Here is a 24904-nt window from a genome sequence, read left to right on the forward strand (position 1 = left end):
GCAATGGAGCCATTTTAAAGTTGTGAATCGTTTCCATCAGTCGGAATACGGCCGTGTGTGTAGTATCTGTTGTCATGTGTGGGTTTCTGGGGGCGATGTAGTAATAGTAATGTGGTGTGTGTGTCTGTGTGTGTAGTCGGTTATTGTGTATGTGACGAGCGTCGCCCACTGGGTGAGGTTGGAGGTCATTGGTGTGCCAGCCCACCAGTGGGAATACCAAACATTCCAGAATTCCTTTGTTCCCGGACCGCTTGTTGCCGTGGAGACTCCATTTTAATCATCATTAAACAGTCACTGTACCCCGTCTCCACAAGGATAATACATAACCATAAATCAAGTAGATTTGGTTCCCGTATTTCTTCATAGCAGTCTCAGCTGTTTCTAGTCTAAAGCTGTTTTGTTTGCGGTAATCTGGTTAAGGCAGTGTGCATTACAACACAAGGCTAATTAAGTAGTAATGCAGTAAAACAATAATACAGCAGAATTTAAATGTTTTGTTATTTGCCATATACTATTGAAATAGTTATAAAGTATACAAAGTCAACCGATTTCAATTGTCAATAGTGGGACTAGTGGAATATACGAAAAAACGAACTCGTCAAAAATGTGTGTGAATGTACTTTAAGAATTTTGAGTGGCAAAAAAATTCGGCCACGCCCAGAATTTGCGGCCGACTTATTGTACATGCCAAATGGTCAAATCTATAGTCCATTTGCAAATGGCAGATGTTACAAAATACAATTTTACGCTTGCATTTTTTTTTAAGTGTTACATTCCTCAACGGTGTCTTTCACTCCCCCAGATAAACGGCACTGTCACAGAGAACCTGTCGCTCGTGGACGCCAAGAAGCTGATAGAGAGGTCAAAGGGCAAGCTAAAGATGGTAGTCCAGAGAGACGAGAGAGCCACGCTTCTAAACGTTCCTGACCTCGACGATAGCATTCCATCAGGGAACAACTCTGACAGAGATGGTGAGAGAGCTGTGTGTGTGTGTGTGTGTGTGTGTGTGTGTGTGTGTGTGTGTGTGTGTGTGTGTGTGTGTGTGTGTGTGTGTGTGTGTGTGTGTGTGTGTGTGTGTGTGTGTGTGTGTGTGTGTGTGTGTGTGTGTGTGTGTGTGTAATATCAAGTCTCTTAGCTTAGCCTGAAAGTTTGGGAGAACTTTGAAGTTTTCTGCACTAAAATTGTATTCCATATTTTTCTGGATGTCCTAAACCCATGTGTGTGTGTGTGTTTCCAGACATCTCTGAGATCCATTCCCTGACATCAGAACATTCCAACCGCTCCCTTGGGAGGGGCAGTCGCTCCAGGTCACCTGACCGCTCAGACACCCACGACCACCCCCGCCACTCCCCTCGCCAGGTCAGCAACGGCAGGTAAGAGAGTAGCGTACACACACACACGCACGCCGCGCGCAGACGCACACAGTCTCTTCCACACACACGCACACTCTCTCCCACACAAACACGCACACTTTTTCATGCACACACACACACTCTCTCTCTCTCCCATGCACACACAAACACTCTCTCTTCCACACAATGGTACTTAACCATGAGTAACAGGAAAGTACAGACGCTCACACACACAGAAGCTTGCACACAAAAATGCATCCAGTGGTTAAGTACGCATATTTCCGTCCACTAACGAATGAGTTCATTGCAATAAAACCCACAGCCACTGACGCAGCAATACATCTGGCACGCCTTAAACAAACCATAATACTAACAATACTTGTGGTGCGGTAGTCCATTCAACAGGACCAGCAGGTAGGAGTGATATGACTAATGATGGGTTCATGCTTTTTCTCTGACTCTTCTCCTCCCTTTCCTGTTTCCTTGATCTGGTCCACCCTGTCAGTTGGCGGCCGCAGTAAGTCTGGATTTGTCACCTTATGGTAGATCCCTCTTGGTCTAGTTTAGAAGCCAAAGAGCCCTCCCCTGCACCTAGGTGATAACTGTAGTACACTGACCATAGCCTAGTCTTTCCCGAGCAGAACAGAACAGGACTGTAAAAGCGGCTATCAGTTTCCTTAGACCTGATAACAAACCTTTGGTGGCCATTGTTCCGTTGTCGTGGCAACACCCACCACTGGGAAGTGTTGAGTCAATGTACTATAAACAGCCTGAATGGCTATTTAGGGGGTTCATTTCAAACAGATGCAAACCAGAGAAGGGGGGGGAACTTGTGTCAGCTGGTGTTTTGATTGGCTGTATCACCCGTTGCTGGTGTTGTGATTAGCTGGAATAAAATACCGGACACTCCTGTCCACCCCTTGGATACTTCATGATTCATGGATGGTCAACCGTCTTGGCCAGGATGGGTACCATGGATCCATCCCCCATGAGACCCGGGTTCAGGACGTTGATTCTGCCCTCTGCACATTCTAACTGATCAGCTTCACCATCAGCATCGCGTCTAATGAGCTATTAATCAACTCATCGCCGAGCTTCAAGTGTCGACGGCGAACGCAGGCGTCAACTCACCACTTTGACAGATAAATAATGACGGCATTCTTCTGTACATTCAATGTACAGAGTTTTGTAGCGCTTACTGTGGTGTCTTTGTGACTGTGAGTTGACGTGACGCTGATGCCCTGGGCTTGGTTGTGACCCAGTAATACCTGTAGTTGAGCATCTAAAACATAACCCCTAGCTTCCCATAGATAGTGGCTGCATAGAGCTCCCCTCAGCCCTGAACTGAAGCCCGCTAGCTGCAGAGCTTGACTGTGCTTTAGGCAGTATGGCTGTCCTTGACTAATCGTCCGATCCCCCACCAGTAGCACCATGCATCAGACCCCCTTCCAATATGTCGGACTGAACAGTAACTATGTTTGTCTCAATGCAGGTTGAAAGCAGGGTCACTGTTGCACAGATTGCTCTCCATGTAAGTGCTCGATTGAAGTGGCAGAACGCACATAGAAGCGTCTGCTGGGTTTCATTTATCTCCCCACCCTTCACGACACGCCCCCACCACCCGCACTCCCTGCTTGTTTTGATAGTGTTTTACTATGGCGCTGGAATGTGTGTCTGCGTGTTGTTGGGCGTGGCCTTCTTTGGGAGTCAGTCTTATGAGTTTTCTTTTTTTATCTTACTAGTGAGTGTTGAGTTAATGTATAATGATGTGTTAAAGTGCTAAAAGTTAATGTTTAATTTCTCCATCTTGACACATTGGCTGGCGGTGTCATGAGATAATGACGTAGCGGAAGGAATTCCTGATATTCCAAACTAGGATGGGAAACAAGAGGAATTTGACATAGTTCTCACAAAGCTTTGCTACAAGGGCAGATGGTTCTGTCAACCTGATTGGCTCCAGAGGCTGGTTGCATCCTGTTTCCCAACCAATGGGAGGATGTGATTGGGCCTTCTGTTGAGGAACACACTTCTTCCCTAGTCCAAAGTTTTCATTTATTTTGAAAGTCCCTATATGTGGTTCTTTGGAAAATGAAACTGCCTTCTTTAACAATTATGGTACATCTACAGGAAACATTCGCGTGAGTTAAGCATTTTGTGGTACATATTTTGAATTTACTTCTGGAATTAATCTTAATTGGTTTATTTTGTTATATTTAAATGTATTTTGCACTTCATTATATTTGCTTTGATGTGTTGGTTTTGTGGACCGATGATTTCAGTTGTTTTCACTTACTCTGTGCGTGTATAAATGCTAGGCCTTTTATACTAGTCTCAAAGTTGTATGTGTGCAAGTGTGTTGCATTAAGAGAGAAAAGATTAAATGGACCCGTGCTTTCATCTCTTGGTGAACTAAATCTTCTTTGACAGTTGATTTTCATCTCTTCTCTGGTTCAGCTTTTCCCTTTTTATTGCCTCCCTGTTTTCTCCCAAAATCTTCTTTATATGTGTCGGCCTTAGCCTCCTTTTCACCCCACAAGACACACACACACACACACACACACACACACACACACACACACACACACACACACACACACACACACACACACACACACACACACACACACACACACACACACACACACACACACACACACACACACACACACACTTGCTAACAATAGAGAGTAGAACAAAGATTCTGTCAAATGTGGTTTGTCAGTGTGGAACCTTTTTTAGCACCAGGTCGTCCTGAAACAAGCAACACTGATCCAGGACACATCACAATAACCTCCCCCTTCTCTCTCTCTCTGCCTCTTTCTCACTCTCATGCATCTCTCTCTCTCTTTCGGCCTTTCTCTCTCACTGCCTTGCTCTCACAATCTCTCACCTACATTTCACTTGGCCTTGAATCTGTCCCTTACTGGCTCCCTTTACCCTCTTTCTGTCTCCGTCTTTCTCCTCTTCTCTCGCTCTCCATCTCTCTGTCTCTTTCCCTCTCATTAGAATTCAGTTGCTCTTCATGCCCGGACTGTAGGTCTCCCCTCTCTCCTCCACCAACTGCCAACCCTTAAACACTTACACTTTTCACCCAGACTTTGGCCCTCTTTACGCTACTTTGAGATAAGTTATTGTTGTTCTAGTGCTGGAGTTAGGATTTTTTCAGGCCTGGAGTTGGCTAGTTTCATGCCTGGAATTAGCCTGAGTTGACTGGTGAAAGCTGGCTTGCCACATTCTTGGGAGAAAGCGGTGAAATGCAGCTTGCTCATGTGCCAACAAACAGTCATGTGACCTTACTGGAATTCAACCATTGTTTTCAACAGTACTGTATAGGTTTCTCTTGACCCACGCACACACACAAACACAAACACGTTTTATTAAGCAGGACTGATGTGAATTGGTTCTGTTTATCTGCACTACCCAGCACTGATACAAATGGTGTCCGTTGATCTCGATTAAGCAGGAGAGGTGTTTATTATGCCTCTTGTTCTGGATTAAGCTGGACTGGTGTGAATTTCGTGTGTTGGAACTGGTTTCAGCCACAGGAGTCGAGATGAGGAGCGGACGTCGAAGCAAGGGGCCATGTCGACGCCGCTGAAGAGCTCCGATGATGGCGTTCTGTCTCAGACCAGCGACCAAGCCAGCTCGCAAGACGACAAGCACACCCCGCCACTGCCCGGTACTGTCCCCCTTTCACCCATTCACACTCCCACCCGTTCATTCATTCATCCACCCAGGAACACTCCAACCTCACTAGAGGTCTTCAAAGGTCTAAAATGATGGCCCAAAACCCTAATGATCCCGGGAAATGGATTCCGATATCGGATCGGATCCGATAATAACAAAATATACAGACCCGTTTTTGTCTGAGATTTTACAGATCCTACCCAGTATTTTGTGGAGTGGACAAGTCTGAACATCAAAGTGGTAGTACTATAAAAGGCTGTTCTACTGATAAAAGAGTGAATCAAGTCGGATACCACACATGGAAGCCTAATAAAATGAGATCTAAATAACTGAAAGTCGACGTAATGTGTCCTATATGAGTCGAACCCTGAAAGTCCCCACCACCTGATCCAGACACCCACTTCCAATTCTCCCCCCTTCATCCATCCTCATCCTCAGCCGTTCACACTCTCATACAATCACAGCCTCACATTCTCACCCATTCACAAACACATCTACAACCTCAAACTCTCCCCCATTCCCAACCTCTTACTCTTACCTATCACAACCTCATTTGCATCCCCATAACCACACCCAACATAACACAACGCACAGCCACCACCTCCACGTCCCGGCCTATCCTACCGTCTGACCCGTGACTTGTTGGGTGTGTTTCTGACAGAACCAAAGCCGGTGTACGCCCAGCCGGGTCAGCCTGACGTGGACCTGCCCGTCAGCCCGTCGGACGCACCGATACCCAGCGCTGCTCACGACGAAAGTATCCTCAGGTAGCCGCTCACACTGACACCAGCCTTAGTATGACTCGTAGGCTCAACGCTCATACCTACACTACTATGTGCTAGGCTAAGGCTTCAGACCTGCCGTCGGGTTAAACTACAGTGCTAGGCCAAATGAAACCGATTCAACACTGCGCCTCAGGGTAAATACTAGGCGATCACTGAAGTCAATGTCTTCAAAAAATAGGAAATAAGTAATATCTACCGTGATTGCCATACTTTAGAAATTCGTTTTTCATTCAATGGTATTGCTTGTATTGTTCTCAGCCTCACTTAGGTGCTTTGGATAAAAGTGACAAGTGTCGTGCCTAATTGTTGACAAGGACCATTCCGTTGTAGAGATGTGATGTCCCCTGCTCTGTCGTCCAGGCCCAGTATGAAGCTGGTGAAGTTTAGGAAGGGGGAGAGTGTGGGTCTCCGCCTGGCCGGGGGCAACGACGTGGGGATATTCGTGGCAGGCGTTCTGGATGACAGCCCTGCCGCAAAGGAGGGCCTTGAAGAGGGTGACCAGATCCTGAGAGTAAGACCCCCACCCTGTTCTCCCCCATCCATCACCCTTTCCTGCTGCACCCCATACGGTATATACAGTCATATGCAACTTCAGGAGACCCTCAGTTCTAGGATACAGTCTGCAGACTAGGATGAGGGCAGGATACGGTTCAAACATTTCTGGTCATGGTGGTTATCAAACACATCCTGTGTTGTTGTTGTTGTGCGCTATGAAGTCAACTCTGTCTCATTGAAATGATTCCGTCTAGTGGCTTAGGTAAGAACCCTTCAATCTCCTACCTCTGAAGGTCGTGGTGTTGCTTGAGCGTCAGTTATCCAAGCCACTTGTTGTATGGTTCGGAGATGAATGGACGCCTAGAGCGGGAGGTGAAGAAATAGCTTAATGGCTCAGACGGTCAACTCAGTTCGTCAATTGATTTAATCGTCTTCGAGTCAATCCTATATCAAGTGATTCACGTTTATTTTCCTACTATGTTTGTTTAGTCCTTTATGGGTTTAATACCCATTAAAAACACAATGCTTCTGCTTGTTGGTGGTTTGACCCTGTGGGCTGGTCCTGAGCACATCTGCAGTTGATTCTAGAATAATCCACACTTGTTCTAGAGGACGATGAGCTCGACGGGGCCACAATAGTTTGAAGCAGGGCTCGGAGCTATTGTGGAATTACAGTACAATGTACTGGTGAGCGCATGAGTCACTACCGTGTCCCCGCGTCCAGCCTGTCCCTTGTTTCCAAGGAACATACAATGGAGGTCATTCTTGGCCTGTGAAGTCACCCTCGCTCACATGCACACACACACGCACACACAGTTGGTTTTCTGTTCGGCTGATGACTGCAGGGATGCGTTGTGGCGATGGGTGACATGCTGTTAATGTCATTTTTGGCACGTTTGCCATGTTTACGTAATGGCGAGATTTAACAACCATAATGCAACACAATAATACGGCAAAATATAGTGTTTTTCTATTTTTATTTTACCATTGCCGATCCTCGATATATATATTTACTTTCGCTTTATTTAGAGGTCCTATTATCCTGAGGGTCGCTGTGAGATAAGGCTGCTCATTTCCAAGAAGCAACTAAGGTTACACATGGACTCACTATAGTCTCCAAGACTAATAACTGGAGGGTTTTAACGTCAACAGAGCACACACCCTGTGTGTGTGTGTGTGTGTGTGTGTGTGTGTGTGTGTGTGTGTGTGTGTGTGTGTGTGTGTGTGTGTGTGTGTGTGTGTGTGTGTGTGTGTGTGTGTGTGTGTGTGTGTGTGTGTGACGGGCCCAGGAGAAGAATCCCTTCCAGAACATTGTTATTTGGGCGCTGCTGGGCTTCCTGTTGCTGGTGGTGTGCATGGCCAGAGATAAAGGCTGTTTCTGGGAAGTTGAGAGAGTTGTCCGTCTGAGCCTCTGATGCAGAACATGTGCGGCCTGCCTCCCTTGCTCGCCGGGACGTAAAGTCAATAAACACACCTTATTGTGTGTGTGTGTGATCACCACATGTGTGTAGGTATGCGGCCTGGCAGATTAGTTCCATCAGGAATACGTTGCTTTGTCTGAAATGTAAATTATTTTCAGTTGTTCTTTCACCTTCTACTACTACGTCGATCCCTGCACAACCGACCTGCCTTGTTGAACATGCATTCCATCTGAATGAAATAACACACTGCACCATTAGGTTGAGTCTCAGTAACCACTAGTCCTAGTAGTTGAATTGTGACGCTAGTGGCAGGTATTATAGTAGAAGCTGTTATATTGACCTAAATGGCCAGTGCAAAGGTGCTAGTCATAAAATTAGTGAATTTGTAAGAGTTTAATATTACAAGTAATACTGAAAATATATCTTGGTTGAACGGATGGTAGTAATATCATTAACATTAACAGGGTAATGATTGTGATGGCATTAGTAATAGGGTTCGTATTAACAATGTTATCAGCAAAATGATACTAGTAGTAACACCAGCAGTAACGTGCTAGTAAGGACATTAGCATTAACCTGGTCATAATTGTAATAATGTTTTTTATAACATAAGCACTAACAGTCTAACTCTGTTGATAATATCAGCATTACCAGTGTTATTCCAATAAGATAGTAGTAACACTAGCATTAACATACTTGTAATAACATTAGCATTTACAGTGTTATTGAAGCATTAGCATGGTAGCCAGTGTTGAGGTTCTGATCGTGTGTGTGTTTCTGTGCGCAGGTGAACAACGTGGACTTTGCCAACATCATCCGGGAGGAGGCGGTGCTGTTCCTGCTCGACCTGCTCAAAGGGGAGGAGGTCACCATCCTGGCCCAGAAGAAGAAGGACGGTGAGAGAGCAGCGGGATCCTGGTGCCTCCTACACACCTACTGGGTCCCAGGGTCACCACTGTGACCCACGCAGTGGGCTATTTTGTTGTTGGGGAGGCTATGGAGAATCGTACAAAGCAAACCAATCCTATATTGCATGTAGGCTTGGTTTGGTTGTTTGATATTGTCATGGTGACAGTCAATGCATTTTTAAATTGCATGCACTATTTATAATCCACTTATGATATCTCAAATCAAAGGCCGGCTCCTTGTTCAGAAGGATATTTTTCACTCAAAAGATTTCAGCGGAGATGTGCTGTTGGTGTTCATCTGTTGAAGTGTCCATCTCATCAGTCTCACAGTAGGTGTGGACCATGGGAAGGCTAACACGATGCCTCTCCACAGTGTACCGCAGGATAGTGGAGTCGGACGTGGGCGACTCCTTCTACATCCGGACGCACTTTGAGTACGAGAAGGAGTCTGCGTACGGCCTGAGCTTCAACAAGGGCGAGGTGTTCCGCGTGGTGGACACGCTGTACAACGGCAAGCTGGGCTCATGGCTGGCCATCCGCATCGGAAAGAACCACCAGGAGGTGGAGCGCGGCATCATCCCCAACAAAAACAGGTGAAGGCATCCCACGTTTACCCCCCTGTTGCTCGGTGACATCACCGAGGGATAATACAAGTGGCAACCTTGCAACTAGTGGCACAAACGTTGACTTGAGTAGTACTCATCAAGCAAACCACAAACAATGACAATGTTCAATTGTCATTGAAAATCGTTTCCGCAAATTGTCGTTTGGGTTTGTTTTTTCAAGTTGGAAATAGATTGGTGGTATGAGTCCCGTGTGTCTGGCGATGTTCTCCCTGCCCAAAAGATGATCCTGAACTCCGGATTGATTCTATTCATGGATATCTCAGCGGGGAAAAATCAACAAACAATCCTTCCTCTTTCGCATGATCATGTTTTGATTCACCGATGTGCTGCACACAGGTCTTCAAGGAAATAAATGTAGCCGTTTTAAATAGTAATATAATTGTTAATGGGAAACGCTTTAGATCACGAATAGCATTTTCTCTCTGACATATAGAAAGTAAAGTATATTTGTTGGGAACACTTTATTAGCTTGGTGGCTGGCATGAGCCACGTGTCAAAGTAGCACTGGATCTAATAAGCTAGATTGATTTTGGAAATATCACATCAATAATTTAGGTCCCTACTGTATTATTGTTTTCACTTGTTTACGCAGAAGTTAGGGGCTATAGGGCATATGACAGACTACGGTTTTCATTGTTGGTTACAATCGTTGGACACAATTGGTGTGGTATTATGTTTTTAGATATTTGAATGTGTAAATGTTCCATACCTTTTTAAAAGAATCGCACATCTCAATTTGATGTAGTTTGAAAGATTAACTTGAAAGATTAACGAGGACATCACAGGGGTCTGCACATATATGGGCAGATGAGGGCATTCACCTCACTCAGACCAAAGGGGACTCAAAGAATGAACCTGGTGATCTGAAACACTAGTGGGCTCATGTCTGAGAGGTTTGGGGATTAGACTGGCAAAACAACTATTTAAGGCTGTGATCATGCTGTTGGTTCCGTTTGGAGATGGTCCTGTTTGTTGACGGCATCTCGTTGTTGTCTTTTCTTCTTCTCCAGAGCTGAGCAGCTGTCCAGCGTGCAGTACACCCTCCCCAAGACTCCAGGGGGAGATAGAGCAGACTTCTGGCGCTTCCGCGGCCTGCGCAGCTCCAAGAGGAACCTGAGGAAGAGCAGGGAGGACCTGTCGGCCCAGCCAGTCCAGACAAAGTTCCCCGCCTATGAGAGGGTTGTGCTTCGGGAAGGTAGGTTTCTGGCCAGGGTACAATCATTGAGTGGACGCATGTCCGGATTGGACCAGATCGTAAGCAATTACATTCATTCATCCACTTTTAATATTTTAAAGTTATGTGATGACATTTATAGTAGTTTGATTATAATATGTAAATGCTGAAACTCTTTGTATTACACCAGTGATTGCCGTCACACTGTATAGTAAGCACCACCCCAAAAGGAAATCAACACTTTAATGACATATTTTGGATTCTTGGTTTCCATCGGTTTTGGTTTCAACATGAACCTTCACTAACTACACTAGTTTGACTTGACTGGCTCTTCACTGCTGAGGAAGCCAGAAATCACTGGACTGGCTGATCTCGTTTGAAACAATTGTAGTACACCCTGACACGCCCTTCATACTCGTGTGTGTGTGTGTGTGTGTGTGTGTGTGTGTGTTTGTGTGTACGTGTGTGTAACAGCTGGGTTCCTGAGGCCCGTGGTTATATTCGGGCCGATCGCAGATGCGGCCCGAGAGAAGCTGGGCAGAGAGGAGCCTGATGTATTTGAGCTAGCAAGTAAGTAGTCTCTCTTTCTTTCTCTCTCTCTTCTTTCTTTCTTTCTTTCTCCCCCCCACACACATCCTCATTCCAGACATCCTCATTCCATTTGTCCCGTCATATCTCCTTACTTGGGGAAAACTTTTTGATACACAAATGTGTGAACCTGAATATGTGACCAATGGGTGCTTCTAGCAATGTGCTACTAGCAATGAGCTACTAGCAGGGTGCTGCTACCATGGAGCTCTTGATATAAAGAGAGGGAGCCCAGGGATTGTCCACACGTCTAAATGGTCCCCGGGGACATGGTCCATCAGTCGGTGGGTACCAGGGGATGCCATCGGGGGGCCACTTTGTTTTCCTTGCTCCGTAGCATGAGGTGCTAACTAGTGTTGGTGTGGAATGTAATGCCCTGAAGGAAGAATTATTTACACCATTTAAAATTCCTTCTGATTTTAACAACTGTAATATGGAAGATTGGCGGAAGATTAAGGATTAGTGCCTAGTAAGAGGATCCTTTTGCTTTCATTTAAAGAATTTAACACTGAGAATTATATACAACATTTACTGGACAATAAAGTATATTGATCAATCTTAACAGCCGTTATTAATCCTATTACATGGAAATGGCCCTCTGCACATCCTCCTGTGTAGACCATGAATATGTTTAGTAATGTTATCCACGGCCTGCTTGTCCATGGCTCTTCCCTTGCACACACACACACACACACACACACACACACACACACACACACACACACACACACACACACACACACACACACACACACACACACACACACACACACACACACACACACCCCTCCTTTGCCTGCATCTTTGATTCGCAGTGTTAACTTAAGTTCTACACACGGTATCGGATTTTAATTTTCTTAAGTGCACTCACAGACACAAGACCAATTGAGTGAATGTGTTGCAGCGGTGTGTGTATTGGTGTAACTCGTGTATTTTCTTTTCAGAAACACAGCAGCAAAAAGGAGGGGAAAGTACGTTGCCTGGTGTATATTATCTTATTTAACCTGTGAATGACTACCTGTAATCTGGCACTTTACCGGGTGTCTCTTTAATTCCTTTCAATAACCTGTGAATGAGATGAACTGGCACAAAGCTAGGCTCTACTCCGACCAGAGTGTTGCTTGGTTAGCTTGAAGGAAGATAACAGTATTTGAGAGATAGTCATTGGCTTTACTTTGTATGTTTTTGTCTTTGATAGAGTCCCTGTAGTGTTTTTAGACCCCAGCTGTAGCTAGAGACAGGTGGTGCAGCCCTGGCTGTTGTACTGGCCAATTTACCCCACATCCTTTTAAAATATGTCTCAACTTCCACTCCCAAGAAGGGCTTTGAATTCCAATTATTTAGCCCCACCCGTTCCCATCACAACCCACACCGAAACACCCAGCGTTTGTTTTCTCTGGGGGCGAAAATCTGTTTTCAAAGATCCCACATAATGGGACGGAACGGTTAGCCTAGTTGGTCTCTGGCTCTGGCCCTGGAAGGGAAATGGTTTGTTAGGTAGTCGACAGGCGTCTCCGGTGCTGTCCTCGCTCAGGAGGTTGTATAATGTGGAGCAGACTGGCCCAGAGTTCCTGAATGCCTTTTAACGTACCGAAGAAAAGATTCAAAAAAACCTTGAGGAAGTTCACCGAGCACCCGGTCTCTTTGGAGGTGACAGAACATTGTATTCAATGTTTTTAATTTGACGCAACAACAGATTCAGAGCACATAATCATCATCATAATGGTCTGATTTGTGATCTGTTTTTAAAAAATGCTACGTCATTGTTGGACTGAATAGATTTAAAGTGGGATACATTCTGATTTTAATGTTTGGTCTACAGTTGAAATAGTCCTAATCAATTCTATCCAGTTTTATGCCAAACTAGATTTCTGAGGATCCACATTCTTATTCTGAGTATGTGACTCTCCCGTTAATATGGCTTAAATATGAGTTTCCAGCCTCGTGTCCAGCTAGTCTTATTCCCCTCAACGTCATTCCGCAGCAACCGGTCACTGTTATTCACTGTAATGCATCTTCTTTCATTTTACAATCTAAACAGCATTTTCCTCTTCAAAACGTCTATCTTTTTACCTTAACCTACTGAAACTGAAATCAACACAAATAACGTTAACATAAACATTATAATTTTGAAACTGTAATTGTCATGTTACTTTGTTAAGCCCTGTGCTAGTTAACAGTGCGACTATCTGATTAATTTTTATTTAATCTAGCTGCTCTATATTTAATGTGCTCTCCAGTGTCCCTGTTAAAGACCCATTTGGCTATTTCGTAGCTGATAATTGTCCTTCTTATAAGTGTTGATTAGTGTGAAACCCTTTTACACAAATCTGCCCTACTTTGTATTCTGCAAACGAGACTATTAGCAGTTAAAGGAGGGACAATCCTTCAAAAAAACATTAGCCATGCTACTATTTGCCCTCAGCTATGGCAGCAGGTGTCTTGTTTGTGTCAATGGGAAATCCTCTCCTTTCCCCCCCGCCCCCCCTCCAAACCCCTGACCCTGTTTTCATCACCAAACGACTCTCCCACTTCCTGTCAATGCTTCACATGTTCTGGGGCATCCCCTGCACTTTTCATGGATATCCGCATCTCTACGATTTATATACCAGCTGCACGCGCACATCCATGTAAAACTGTTAATCCATCCTCCTTCACCTTAAAACTTTTTGCTGATTCAGGCGATGCATGGGGGCGCTCTCCATGCGGCCAACATAACTACCCCCCCCCCCTATAGCTTCCCCTCACGTGCACCCTACCCTTTCCCCCTCCAACCCCCCAAACCCCCATCTACCTGTAGCCGTGCAAGGAGGAGTTATGGGCAGCTGCACGGTACAGAGGTGTGATGGGAGCAAATGGATCTGAGGTGTAGAAGTTAATGTGTGTGTGTGTGTGTGTGTGTGTGTGTGTGTGTGTGTGTGTGTGTGTGTGTGTGTGTGTGTGTGTGTGTGTGTGTGTGTGTGTGTGTGTGTGTGTGTGTGTGTGTGTGTGTGTGCGCGTCACAGAGAGCGAGCCTCGAGACGCGGGGACCGAAACAAAGAACTCTGGGATCATTCGTCTGCACACCATCAAGCAGATCATCGACCGGGTGAGAGAACACGCACGCACGTCCAACACAACGGCACATTCTCACACGCATACACATTCTCGCACACACACAGGCTAGTGCAACGACTCATTTACACTGGCACGCACTTCCTCTCAGACACCTGCAACACACACACAACATGCAGAATATAGCGGGCCTGTTGTGTGTGAAGCTCAGTACTGCTCCCTAGTGTACAATGCATGCGCACACAACATATTTTTTGGCGTTCAGCAATAGAAAACATCTGGGGTCATGACCAGACTTTTAGAGACGGTGCTTTGCTGTCATTTTTTAATCATATTCATAATTTAGTTAGTTGATGTTTGGCTTACGGCTTGGTTTATTAATTAGTTTCAAATTCTTAATACAAACCTCAACAATTCAGTATTCATGACAACCAAATCCTTCTGTGTGTATCCGAGTGTTGATAACTTGGCGTAGGTGGATACGTGTGTTTAACTGGTGTGTGTGTGTGTGTGTGTGTGTGTGTGTGTGTGTGTATGCAAAAAAGTGTGCAAGTGTGTCTATATAAACGATGTGTGTGTACACAACAGTATAAATAACATGTGTTTGGGCAGGACAAGCACGCCGTGCTGGACATCACCCCCAACGCGGTGGACCGGCTGAACTACGCCCAGTGGTACCCCATCGTGGTCTTCCTCAACCCGGACTCCAAGCAGGGCGTGAAGACCATGAGGACCCGCCTCTGCCCGGAGTCCCGCAAGAGCGCCCGGAAGCTGTACGACCGCTCCCACAAGCTGAGGAAGAACAACCACCACCTCTTCACCAGTACGTGGGGAGGGGCGGAGGGTATAGGTTTGGGACAGAGAGAGAGGGGCGGGGTGGAGTCAGGGAGATACTGTGACTACAGGCTGTTTGTGGTTCCAGCTTACATTTTTTTGCAAGGGAGGTTAAGAGACAAGCAAGGAGACACACACACACACCTAAACAAACGCATATTTAAAACGAACACACACACAAACAGACAGACAGTAGAGGAGACTGTTGTCTAGATGGCTGTACCTATGTTGCTTTCTGTACTATTCAGTAACGGCCTACTGGTCTGTTGTTGGTCTGTACTCCTGTGGTCTAGTGTGTACTGGTCTGTGCGGTGTGTTGACTAGAAGCCATGCTCTGTGTGCGCAGCCACCATCAACCTGAACAACATGAACGAGGGCTGGTACGGAGCTCTGAAGGAGAACATCCAGCAGCAGCAGAACCAGCTGGTCTGGGTCTCCGAGGGCAAGGTAACACGCACACACACACATGTGCACACACACACATGTACACGCACACGCATACGAACGCACAGGCACACGCGTCCCTCGGCGCCGTAATTCTAACTGATGTAATGACACGATGGCGCCATCGCCCCCCGCGCAGGCCGACGGCGCCCCCGACGACGACCTGGATCTCCATGACGACCGGCTGTCCTACCTGTCGGCACCGGGCAGCGAGTACTCCATGTGCAGCACGGACAGCCGCCACACCTCGGACTACGAGGACACGGACACGGAGGGCGGGGCCTACACCGACCAGGAGCTGGACGAGACGCTCAACGACGACGTGGGCGGGCCGCCGGCCGCGCCCGCCATCACCCGCTCCTCGGAGCCCGTGCGGGACGACCCGCCCGTCATCCAGGAGCCGCCGGGCTACACCAACTACCACCAGCCGGGCCCCTCCCCTGGGCCGGCCGCGGGCCACGCCCACAACCACATGGCCGCCACCGGGGCCGTTCCCGCCGACGCGGCGCTGAGCCGCATCGACCCGGCCGGGTTCAAGGCGCCGCCCCAGCAGGTAGCCTTCCTGAGCGCCACAGCCCTGCCCTGCTGTATGGAGGCGGTGGTGGGCGTCAGGAGGGTCTTCTGGCGCCGCTACTGACCGCTGGCAGCGCGCTCCGTCTCCTCCCCCCCCCTCCCCGCCCTTCCTCCTTACTCCTCGTCCTCCCAATCCTCATCGCCCTACTTCCTCTCTCCTCCTCCTCCTCCTCCTCCTCCTCCTCCTCCTCCTCCTCCTCATTCTAGTACATCTAGTACTCCTCCTCCTCATTCTAGTACTCCTCCTCCTCCTCCTCCTAGAACTCCTCCTCCTAGTACTCCTCCTCCTCCTAATACTCCCCCTCCGAGTACTCCTCCTCATTCTAGTACTCCTCCTCCTCCTCCTCCTATAACTCCTCCTCCTCCTCATTCTAGAACTCCTCCTCCTAGTACTCCTCCTCCTAATACTCCCCCTCCTAGTACTCCTCCTCATTCTAGTCCTCCTCCTCCTCCCCTCTCTGTCTACTATACATAACCACAGCACTATTGCTGGAGAAAAAAACCTAAACTCTCACGTGGCCTAAGTATTTATTAAGTATTTATTATACATATTTATTTATATATATATATAAATGCTATATAAATATATCTTTCTGGTGTGGTTTACCTCTATGCCTCTATGTATTTCTGAAGTGTTCTTTTTTTGTATACTTTTTGGACCAGGTAGAGAACTATAGCCATAAAGCTAGACTGTTAGCGCGACTGTTATCATCTGTGTCCTGTTAGTAGCCCCCCCCTGTCCTCCTGAGCCGTGTGGCTGTTGTTGTTATTGTCATCACCGTGGCACCCGCCCGGTGCCTCCCTGTCTGCGTGTGTCTTAAGTGTCTGTATGAACTCTGACCTCTGCACTCTTCCTGCTTCCTGTTGTGACACTTGTGGTTGGAACTGATGTCACCCCTATAGTTACCCCTATGCATGTTGGGATCAGCCAGTGTGTGTTAACCGAAAGCTGCTGTGAAATGTATTAATTGGGGCCCAGTAGGCCATTATTATTAGTATCATTATAATTATTAGCATTATAATAACCAAAGTGTGTCCACTAAACTGTTGATGAGTAACATCGATGTATTGTAACCCGATAATTAAAATCCAATCCGTCCACACTAACACTCTCCACTCTCTACACTGTCTTTGTTTTCCTGCTAATTCCTTACCCACCACTGGGACTTTCATTTTTCAAACTCTTGTTTATCTGTGAAGACGTGACGTGATTGGCTGTTCTTATGTGTCTAGGCTGTGTGATTGGCTGGCTGTATGTGTTTCGGCTGTGTGATTGGCCTGTTTTATGTGTGAATGCAGATGATTGGCTTGTCTTACGTGTGAAAGACGGTGCGATTGGCTAGGTGTACCTGGGCTGGGCTTTGTGTGTGTGTGTGTGATTGCTGCTGAAGGACTGGAATAACATTGCCACCCTGGTGCGATTGACTCACCCTCGGTGAACATTTGTGACCGTTTGGAGCAGTCAGAGCGTCGCCATGGTTACCTGGTTGTTGTTTAAGTCTCTGAACCGCTCCACAGAAAGCGGAGGCTGTGCTCCCTAGCCCCCCCCCCCAGGCCGAGCCGGCGGCCCCCGCCGCCCTCCACACTGTAAACTCTGTAGGATCCTTTAGGGCCGCGCCGGCCCCCGACTCTGGCTCCCTCAGGAGGCCCCCGCCTGAGCGGGCCCCTCAGAGCGGAACCCCGGAGCCGCTCGCGACCGGACCGCCTGGCCCGGAACCAAAGGTACCCCCCTGTGACCGGTACCCCCCTGTGACCGGTACCCCCCTGTGACCGGTACCCGGGACGCCGCCCCCTGCTCCGGCCCCGACTCCGGCGCCCGGCACTGCTGCTGCTCCCTCTTTCTACTTCCTGCTGACACGCTTCCCGTTTCCTGCCGTGCTGCATGTCCGCTGGCCGCCACACTGCCTGAAACCCACAGCGCAACGCGTGTGTGTGTGTGTGTGTGTGTGCGTGTGCGTGTGTGTGTGCGCGTGCGTGTGCGTGTGCGCGTGTGTGTGCGTGTGCGTGTGTGTGTGTGTGTGCACGTGCCTGAGTGCGCCGTCATTAACAGTGGGTTTGGAGGTTTGGCAGCGCGACGTCGGGGGGAGAAAGACTCCCCCTCTACGTTTGCTAACTGGTTCTGCATGGCTGCCACCCGGCGTCTAACCCGCAACTCTTCCGACCGCAACACGCCGGCCGGCCCGGGTTTGGACGCCACCCCTCCAGGCGGGACCTAGCGTTTGTGGCTTCGTAGAGCTGTTACTTCTTCGCTTCTGAAACGTGCCGCTGCATTTGAAAAGTAGCCATGTTGCCCAGCCCTGTCGAGAAGCTGCACGTCAAGTTGTGGACGGACGATCAATGGTTACCTCTCAAATATCGGGCCTTTTTGAAGATGCTTTTTTTTATTTCTTATTGTGAACAGTGGTTGTCAAGTGAGTTGTTAGTGTTACTGTTGGCTTGTAATGGCAAAAAGACAGTGGGTTATCTTTTTCTTCAGGCCATCGTGTGTAATGGCATGTAATGGCAACAAGACACATAATCCAGAATCTTTGTAAACTAATATATAATCCATAAGAAATATATATTCTTTGTATAACATATCCAAGGTCATGACATGAAAAATATACCCATTGTCTGGTCGTAGTTATTTAAATGGTATTTTTTCTTTAATTTTTGTATTTTTTTTTATTTTGTAGCTGGATTGTTATTTAGGTTAGGTTATTTGGCTTTTGGCTTGGCAACGTGACGTGCTGTTCTCTGGTGTCCCAGTAACCCTACAGTAACCCCCTCCTGTCAGCTTCTCTTTTCCAGGCCCCCCCCCCCCCCTCTTCCTCCCCCCCCTCTTCCTCCCCTGACACTTCTTTTCGTGATCCCCTCTTTCGTTCCTCCCCTGCCTGCACCTGTGTGTCCCCGTGTGCGTCCCCCTCTATGAGCCACGGCGTGTCGCTGTCTGCCCGCTGACTGACGCCGTGCTTTACCCTCCCCTCTTCGTCTCCGTCCCCGCCAGATGTTCCAGAAGGATCCGTACTTGGACCACGGCGGGCGCATGGCTCCGGCCGGCGTCAAGCCCGTGGCGACCTACGACCCCCAGCCCCCCTACCAGCTGGACCAGCCGCCATACCGCGACTACGACCACCTGGCCGGCCGCTACGAGGGCAGCAGCGGGGGCAGCAGCGGCTACCTGGAGACCAAGTACCCCGCCTTCGACCCCCAGCTGCCCTACGAGAACAACGGCACGCACCCCGACCAGCCGTGGTCCCAGTACAGCCCCTCCCCCCCGGCCACCGCCGGCCCCCAGGGCTACGACCCCCGGGGGCCCTACGGCGACAGCCCGGACCTGCAGCCCCACCCCCCCCAGCGCTACGACCAGGAGCCGCCGGCCCCCCAGCGCTACGACCAGGAGCCGCCGGCCCCCCAGCGCTACGACCAGGAGCCGCCGGCCACCCAGCGCTACGAAGACGCCCACGGGCCCCAGCGCTACGACCAGGAGCCACCAGCCCCCCAGCGCTACGACCAGGAGCCGCCGGCCCCCCAGCGCTACGAAGACGCCCACGGGCCCCAGCGCTACGAAGACGCCCACGGGCCCCAGCGCTACGACGACGCCCACCCCCCGCAGCAGGGCCTGAACGGACGGCCGCGCTACGGTAAGCCGGCCGCGCCCGCCCCCCTTCGCTACGACGAGCCCCTCCCCCCGCTGGGCCCGCCCTACGACCCGCGCTCCCGCTACGACCAGGACCCCCAGCCCTACCCGCCCCCGGCCCACTCCCCGGAGCCGCCGGCGGCACTGCGCTACAACCAGGGCCCGCCCCCGACGCAGCCCCAGCCCCAGACGCAGCCCCAGGTGCCCCGGGGGTACAAGCCCCCCGCCCAGCCCTACGACCTGCCGCCCCAGGCCACGCCCTCGCCTCCGCCGCCCAAGAGCGAGGCGCCCTCGCCCCCGACGGAGCCGGCGCTGGACCAGCCGGCACTGAAGCACCAGTCGGTCCTGAACCGCGTCAAGATGTTCGAGAACAAGCGCTCGGTGTCGGTGGACCGCGTCAACAGTGAGGCTGCCCTGAACAAGGTGAGGGGCCCGGGGACGGTCCGAGGGGTGGGGGGGTTCAACGCTACCTTCAGGGCACTCCAGAGAACGCTCGTGACAGATCTGCTCCAAGTTAACCAAATCAAATATAACAAACGCCCTGTTGTTCTGATTCGAGCTTTTGATGCACTTTATTTCAAGGAGGTCGATCAGAACGCAGTTACTTGGCTGTTATTCGGCCACGATGCCAGAATCGTTAACCTTGTTACAATATTAATATCAGCATCATCTGTTATCTGTTATGTCTGATTGAATGAGTGTCTCTCTGACTGACTGTCCGTGTGTGTGTTCTGCAGGCGGCTGAGCTGCCTGTCAAGCCCGGCGGAAGTGTGCCTAAAGCCAACTCTCTGAGTAACCTGGACCAGGAGAAGAACTTCAGGTGAGAACATCACCGCCCGCTGCTCCCCTCAGTAACCTCCTGGACCCTCTCTCCTAAATCTACTGTACAAGAACTGGACTCTAGCCGGAAGATACCTGTCCGCAGTCCAGCTCCTAGCAACCTTGATCTAAGAGTCCTCACTGATGCCTGTTTGATGTCAAACATGACATCAGTGGTAATAAATGGCAGTATGCTTCGGGGCTGAGGGGGAAAGCGTCCTCTGCCGTTTATGTGATTGGGCCGGTCCCCTTCTCTGCCGCAGGGCCCCGGAGCCCCAGAGGCCTCAGTCCAAGATGACGGAGGACATCGTGCGGGCCAATCACCACAACCCCGACGAGGAAGAGGAGTACTACAGGGAGCAGCTGGCCTACCTGGACACCATGCAGACCGGGACCAGTAAAGCCCTGCCGCAGGGCCAGGCGGCCTACAGCTACCCCAGGTAGTGGACACGGGGGCGCGCTCGCCTAGGAAACGCACGCACACACACACACACACACACACACACACACACACACACACACACACACACACACATACACACACACACACACACACACACTGGGCTGGAATGTTCTGAACTAATTTGCATCACTTGTTCTGTTGAGTTGAATGCATGTTTCTATAAATGTTTTACTTACATTTGCAGTAATTTTCTACTGTTGCTTTTTACTCCATAAAAGGATATCTGGAATACAACGTTTCTGAAGAATGAAACGCACTGATCGAATTTTCTATATAAATCGTTTCGTTCTGGTCCACTTTAACCTCATAACCTTGAGGAGCACCATATCCCACAAGGCAGGTTTGATTGGCTTGACGACGCCCGTGTGCATGCCGTGGAAGGGCTGTGGGGTAGGAACGTAGTCTGAATGTAGGCTGGACCTTGATGGACGTGTGCTTGTGTTGTCATGGTGCTGCAGTTCGACTGAAGGGGTGGGCGCCGTGGAGAAGAGATATGACGTTATTCCACAAGGGACGCCTGCTGTTCGTCCAGGAACACTCACCAAGCCCACCGTACCTGAGAGTGAGTCCTCACGCACACACACACACAAACACACAAAGAGACACACACACAAAGAAACACACGCACACACAGACACAGACACACAAACGGAGACAAACCCACACACACACACAGAGAGACACGCGCACACACACACACACACACACACACACACAGAGACACACACACACACAAAGAGGCACACTCACAAACACACACAAAGACACATGCACACACACACACAAAGAAACACACGCACAGAGAAAGAGAGGGACGCACACACACACACAGAGAAAGAGAGGGAAACACACACACACACAGAGAAATAGAAGGAAATCCATGCACAGAGGGCCACACACAGACACACAGGGACCCCTCTAACCAACCCTCCTCCTCTCCAGTCAAGGCCCCGGCGCGAGACGAGACGGTTCACACCAACTTCCTGCCGCACAAGAGTTTCCCGGAGAAGACGCCGGTGAACGGCACCAGCGAGCTCCCCGCCAAGCTCCCCAGCAGCGGCCCCGCCGCCGCCCCCAGCTACAACCGCTACGTGGCCAAGCCCTACACCACCTCCGCCAGGCCCTTCGAGCGCAAGTTCGACAGCCCCAAGTTCAACCACAACCTGCTGCCCCACGACAAGCCTGAGCCGGCGACCAAGGTACGCCCCCTGCTGGTCACCCGCACACATCGCAGCCTGGGGGTGTTGGGAGGGAGCAGGCAGAGCGATACCCTCCCCGGTCGCTCCGTGCTATTACAGGATCATCCCACCAGGGCAGGGGGTCTCAACCTATTTGCTGCCGAGTCCAATTCAATATTTCAGAGCCCCGCTACATACGATGAGGACGTTTCCATTTCCTTTGTAAATGTCCTCTACTGGACATGTTGCTGAATTCTTAAATGTTCGTGAATAGAAACACGGGGTTTGTTACCTAAATGACCTAAAGTAAATGAATTATTGGTTCTATGCCTAGAAGTCCTTCTTGATAATTGTTCAGACTGGGGCTTCATCTCATGACCACACGACCCAGATGTGGTACCAGGGGGGGGAACTCCTTGTGATTCATGTCTTTTGGATTCACCAGATCAACTCGAGTCCAGCCAAGGTGACGGTGGCTCCTCAGTCCCAGAGCACGGACCAGGACAGCGGCCTGGACACCTTCACACGCACCATGGACCAGCGCTCCAAGTACCAGCCCAACAACATCCACGCTGTGCCCAAGGCCATCCCTGTCAGGTGAGGCGTCGGCCAGGGTCCCCCTCCCAGCCTGGTGCTTGGCGCAGAATAGAGGTTTAGAGTTGAGGCTTAGTTGTGGTTGGACGCAAAGGGGGTTTACTGACCCCTTACGTCCTTGCGTCCACCGCAAGGGCCTGACGTGCGCCTCTCAAAAAATAGCAACCTTGCGTTGAGGCGACGCAGCAGCAAGGGCTGTGATTGGTCCGCGAACGTAAACCCGACACAGAACCAGAACAGGTTCATGACCATAACTCCAGCCATAACCATACTGTAGGGCCCACAGAATAACAACGGGTCCAAAAAACGAATGAGACATTTTACTGCTCTCGTACTTTAGGATTGTGCATGTAACAAATGAAACGACTTGATTTGTTTCAGAGACAATAGCCAGTATTAGAAATCAAAGCACATGCGCTGTTGCATCATATAGCAGCACAGATGTCACGGCATATGCTGTTCTCTGATTGGCTGTCTGAGGGCCAGATGATGTAACCTTTTGATTAAGCCCACTAATTGAGGCAATCAAAACACAGCAATTGCTATAAACAAACATGGTTGATTAAGTGCAATTGCTCTCAACCTCCCGCTTTCCCTTTCATGTTGTCTCTCCCTTTCCTCTCTACCTCCTCTCTTTAATTTCTTCTCAACCTCCCCCTCTCCCTCTTCTTCTTTCTCTCTATTTCTCAACCTTTCTTTCCCTCCCGTTTCTCTGTCTCCTTCCCTACTTTCTCCTTCTCTCATAATTTCTCTCTGAAAACGACTCTGTCCCTGTCTCTGTCTCTTTCTCGCTCTTTCTATCTTTGTCTGTCTGTCTGTCTGTCTGTCTGTCTGTCTGTCTGTCTGTCTGTCTGTCTGTCTGTCTGTCTGTCTGTCTGTCTGTCTGTCTGTCTGTCTGTCTGTCTGTCTGTCTGTCTGTCTGTCTGTCTCTCACTCTGTCTCGCTCTATCTCTCTGTCGCTCTGTCACGTTCTCTCTCTGTCCCTCTCTCACTCACTCCCTCCCTCTCCCCCCTCTCACTCTTTCTCCCTCCCTCTCCCTCCCTCCCTCCCTCTCCCCCCTCTCACTCTGTCTCTCCCTCCCTCCCTCTCCCTCTCCCCTCTCTCACTCTCTCTATCTTTCCCTCCCTCCCCCCTCAGTCCCAGTGCCCTGGAGGACGAGGGTGACGAGGAGGGCCACACGGTGGTGGCCACGGCGCGGGGCGTCTTCAACTGCAACGGCGGCGTGCTGAGCTCCATCGAGACGGGCGTCAGCATCATCATCCCCCAGGGCGCCATCCCCGACGGCGTGGAGCAGGAGATCTACTTCAAGGTGTGCCGGGACAACAGCATCCTGCCGCCCCTCGACAAGGAGAAAGGTGAGGCGGCGCAAGGTCACGGGGGGCTCCGGAGGGCACAGCTTGCTCAGGAGGTCTCTGTGTGCGCGCAAACACACAAGCACCGACACACACTTGTTCTTAGTTCTGGAATACATAGCGTCATGTACGGGCACTTATATGTGTGTTATTCACAAGTATAGGTTGTACATGCAGTATGTTTTAAATGCAGAGTGTGTGTATTTTTTCCATGCGTGTGCGTTTTCCATGCAGTGTGTGTATGTTTTAAATGCAGCGTGTGTGTATTTTTTCCATGCGTGTGCGTTTTCCATGCAGTGTGTGTGCGAACAGTGCGTGCATTGTGCCGAGCAGCAGCTGTGACTCTACATGTCTCTCCTCTCTCCTCCAGGGGAGACCCTTCTCAGTCCCCTGGTGATGTGCGGCCCCCACGGCCTGAAGTTCCAGAAGCCGGTGGAGCTGCGTCTGCCCCACTGCGCGTCCATGACCCCCGATGGTTGGTCTTTTGCTCTAAAATCCTCCGACTCCTCGTCGGGTACGCCGTCCTTTTTCTGTCGCTCTTCTGGGCTCCTCTGGGTTGGCTGTGGGACCAATGAAATGGGTGGAGGGTCACGTTTGCTTTTTTTATACTCTCATGTGGCTTTCCCCATCGGCCTGGTTTCTCCCAATAGAGTCAATTTGACTTTTTATGGGAGGGCATTGTCTCAAAGGGAAGATGGTGTCAAAGGGAGGACGCTGTATTTACCTCAAGATAAAGTACGAAAGTTCGCTTTGGTACCTGTTTGGGAGAATCTGCCGATGGGGAAATCCGCCTGTTCACGTATGATTTTGGTTTCTGTTTATTTGCTGGTGCATTCACATTCACTCACTCACTGGCACATGCATTCACTCACACTCACTCACCCACTCATTTATTACTCACTTACTCATTCATTACTCACACACTCAGTCATTCACT

General features: G+C 49.5%; 1 protein-coding gene across 1 annotated transcript in view; it reads left to right on the plus strand.

Annotated features, from left to right (window-relative positions):
- Nucleotides 1-24904, plus strand: part of tjp1a (tight junction protein 1a) — a 53632-nt gene that overhangs the window by 23764 nt on the left and 4964 nt on the right. Inside the window, exons 7-29 of the mRNA XM_056607065.1 lie at nt 803-971; nt 1238-1373; nt 4892-5031; nt 5701-5806; nt 6185-6335; nt 8528-8636; nt 9022-9241; nt 10285-10469; nt 10923-11018; nt 14042-14124; nt 14703-14913; nt 15271-15371; nt 15508-15921; nt 17460-17663; nt 18928-19295; nt 19527-19983; nt 20298-20380; nt 20643-20819; nt 21301-21404; nt 21785-22041; nt 22466-22617; nt 23753-23970; nt 24338-24481. Coding sequence (XP_056463040.1) covers nt 803-971; nt 1238-1373; nt 4892-5031; nt 5701-5806; nt 6185-6335; nt 8528-8636; nt 9022-9241; nt 10285-10469; nt 10923-11018; nt 14042-14124; nt 14703-14913; nt 15271-15371; nt 15508-15921; nt 17460-17663; nt 18928-19295; nt 19527-19983; nt 20298-20380; nt 20643-20819; nt 21301-21404; nt 21785-22041; nt 22466-22617; nt 23753-23970; nt 24338-24481 — 4285 coding nt within the window. The remainder of the gene's footprint in view (nt 1-802; nt 972-1237; nt 1374-4891; nt 5032-5700; nt 5807-6184; nt 6336-8527; nt 8637-9021; nt 9242-10284; nt 10470-10922; nt 11019-14041; nt 14125-14702; nt 14914-15270; nt 15372-15507; nt 15922-17459; nt 17664-18927; nt 19296-19526; nt 19984-20297; nt 20381-20642; nt 20820-21300; nt 21405-21784; nt 22042-22465; nt 22618-23752; nt 23971-24337; nt 24482-24904) is intronic.

This window comes from Gadus chalcogrammus, chromosome 14 (genome assembly GCF_026213295.1).
Source record: "Gadus chalcogrammus isolate NIFS_2021 chromosome 14, NIFS_Gcha_1.0, whole genome shotgun sequence".
NCBI lineage: Eukaryota > Metazoa > Chordata > Actinopteri > Gadiformes > Gadidae > Gadus > Gadus chalcogrammus.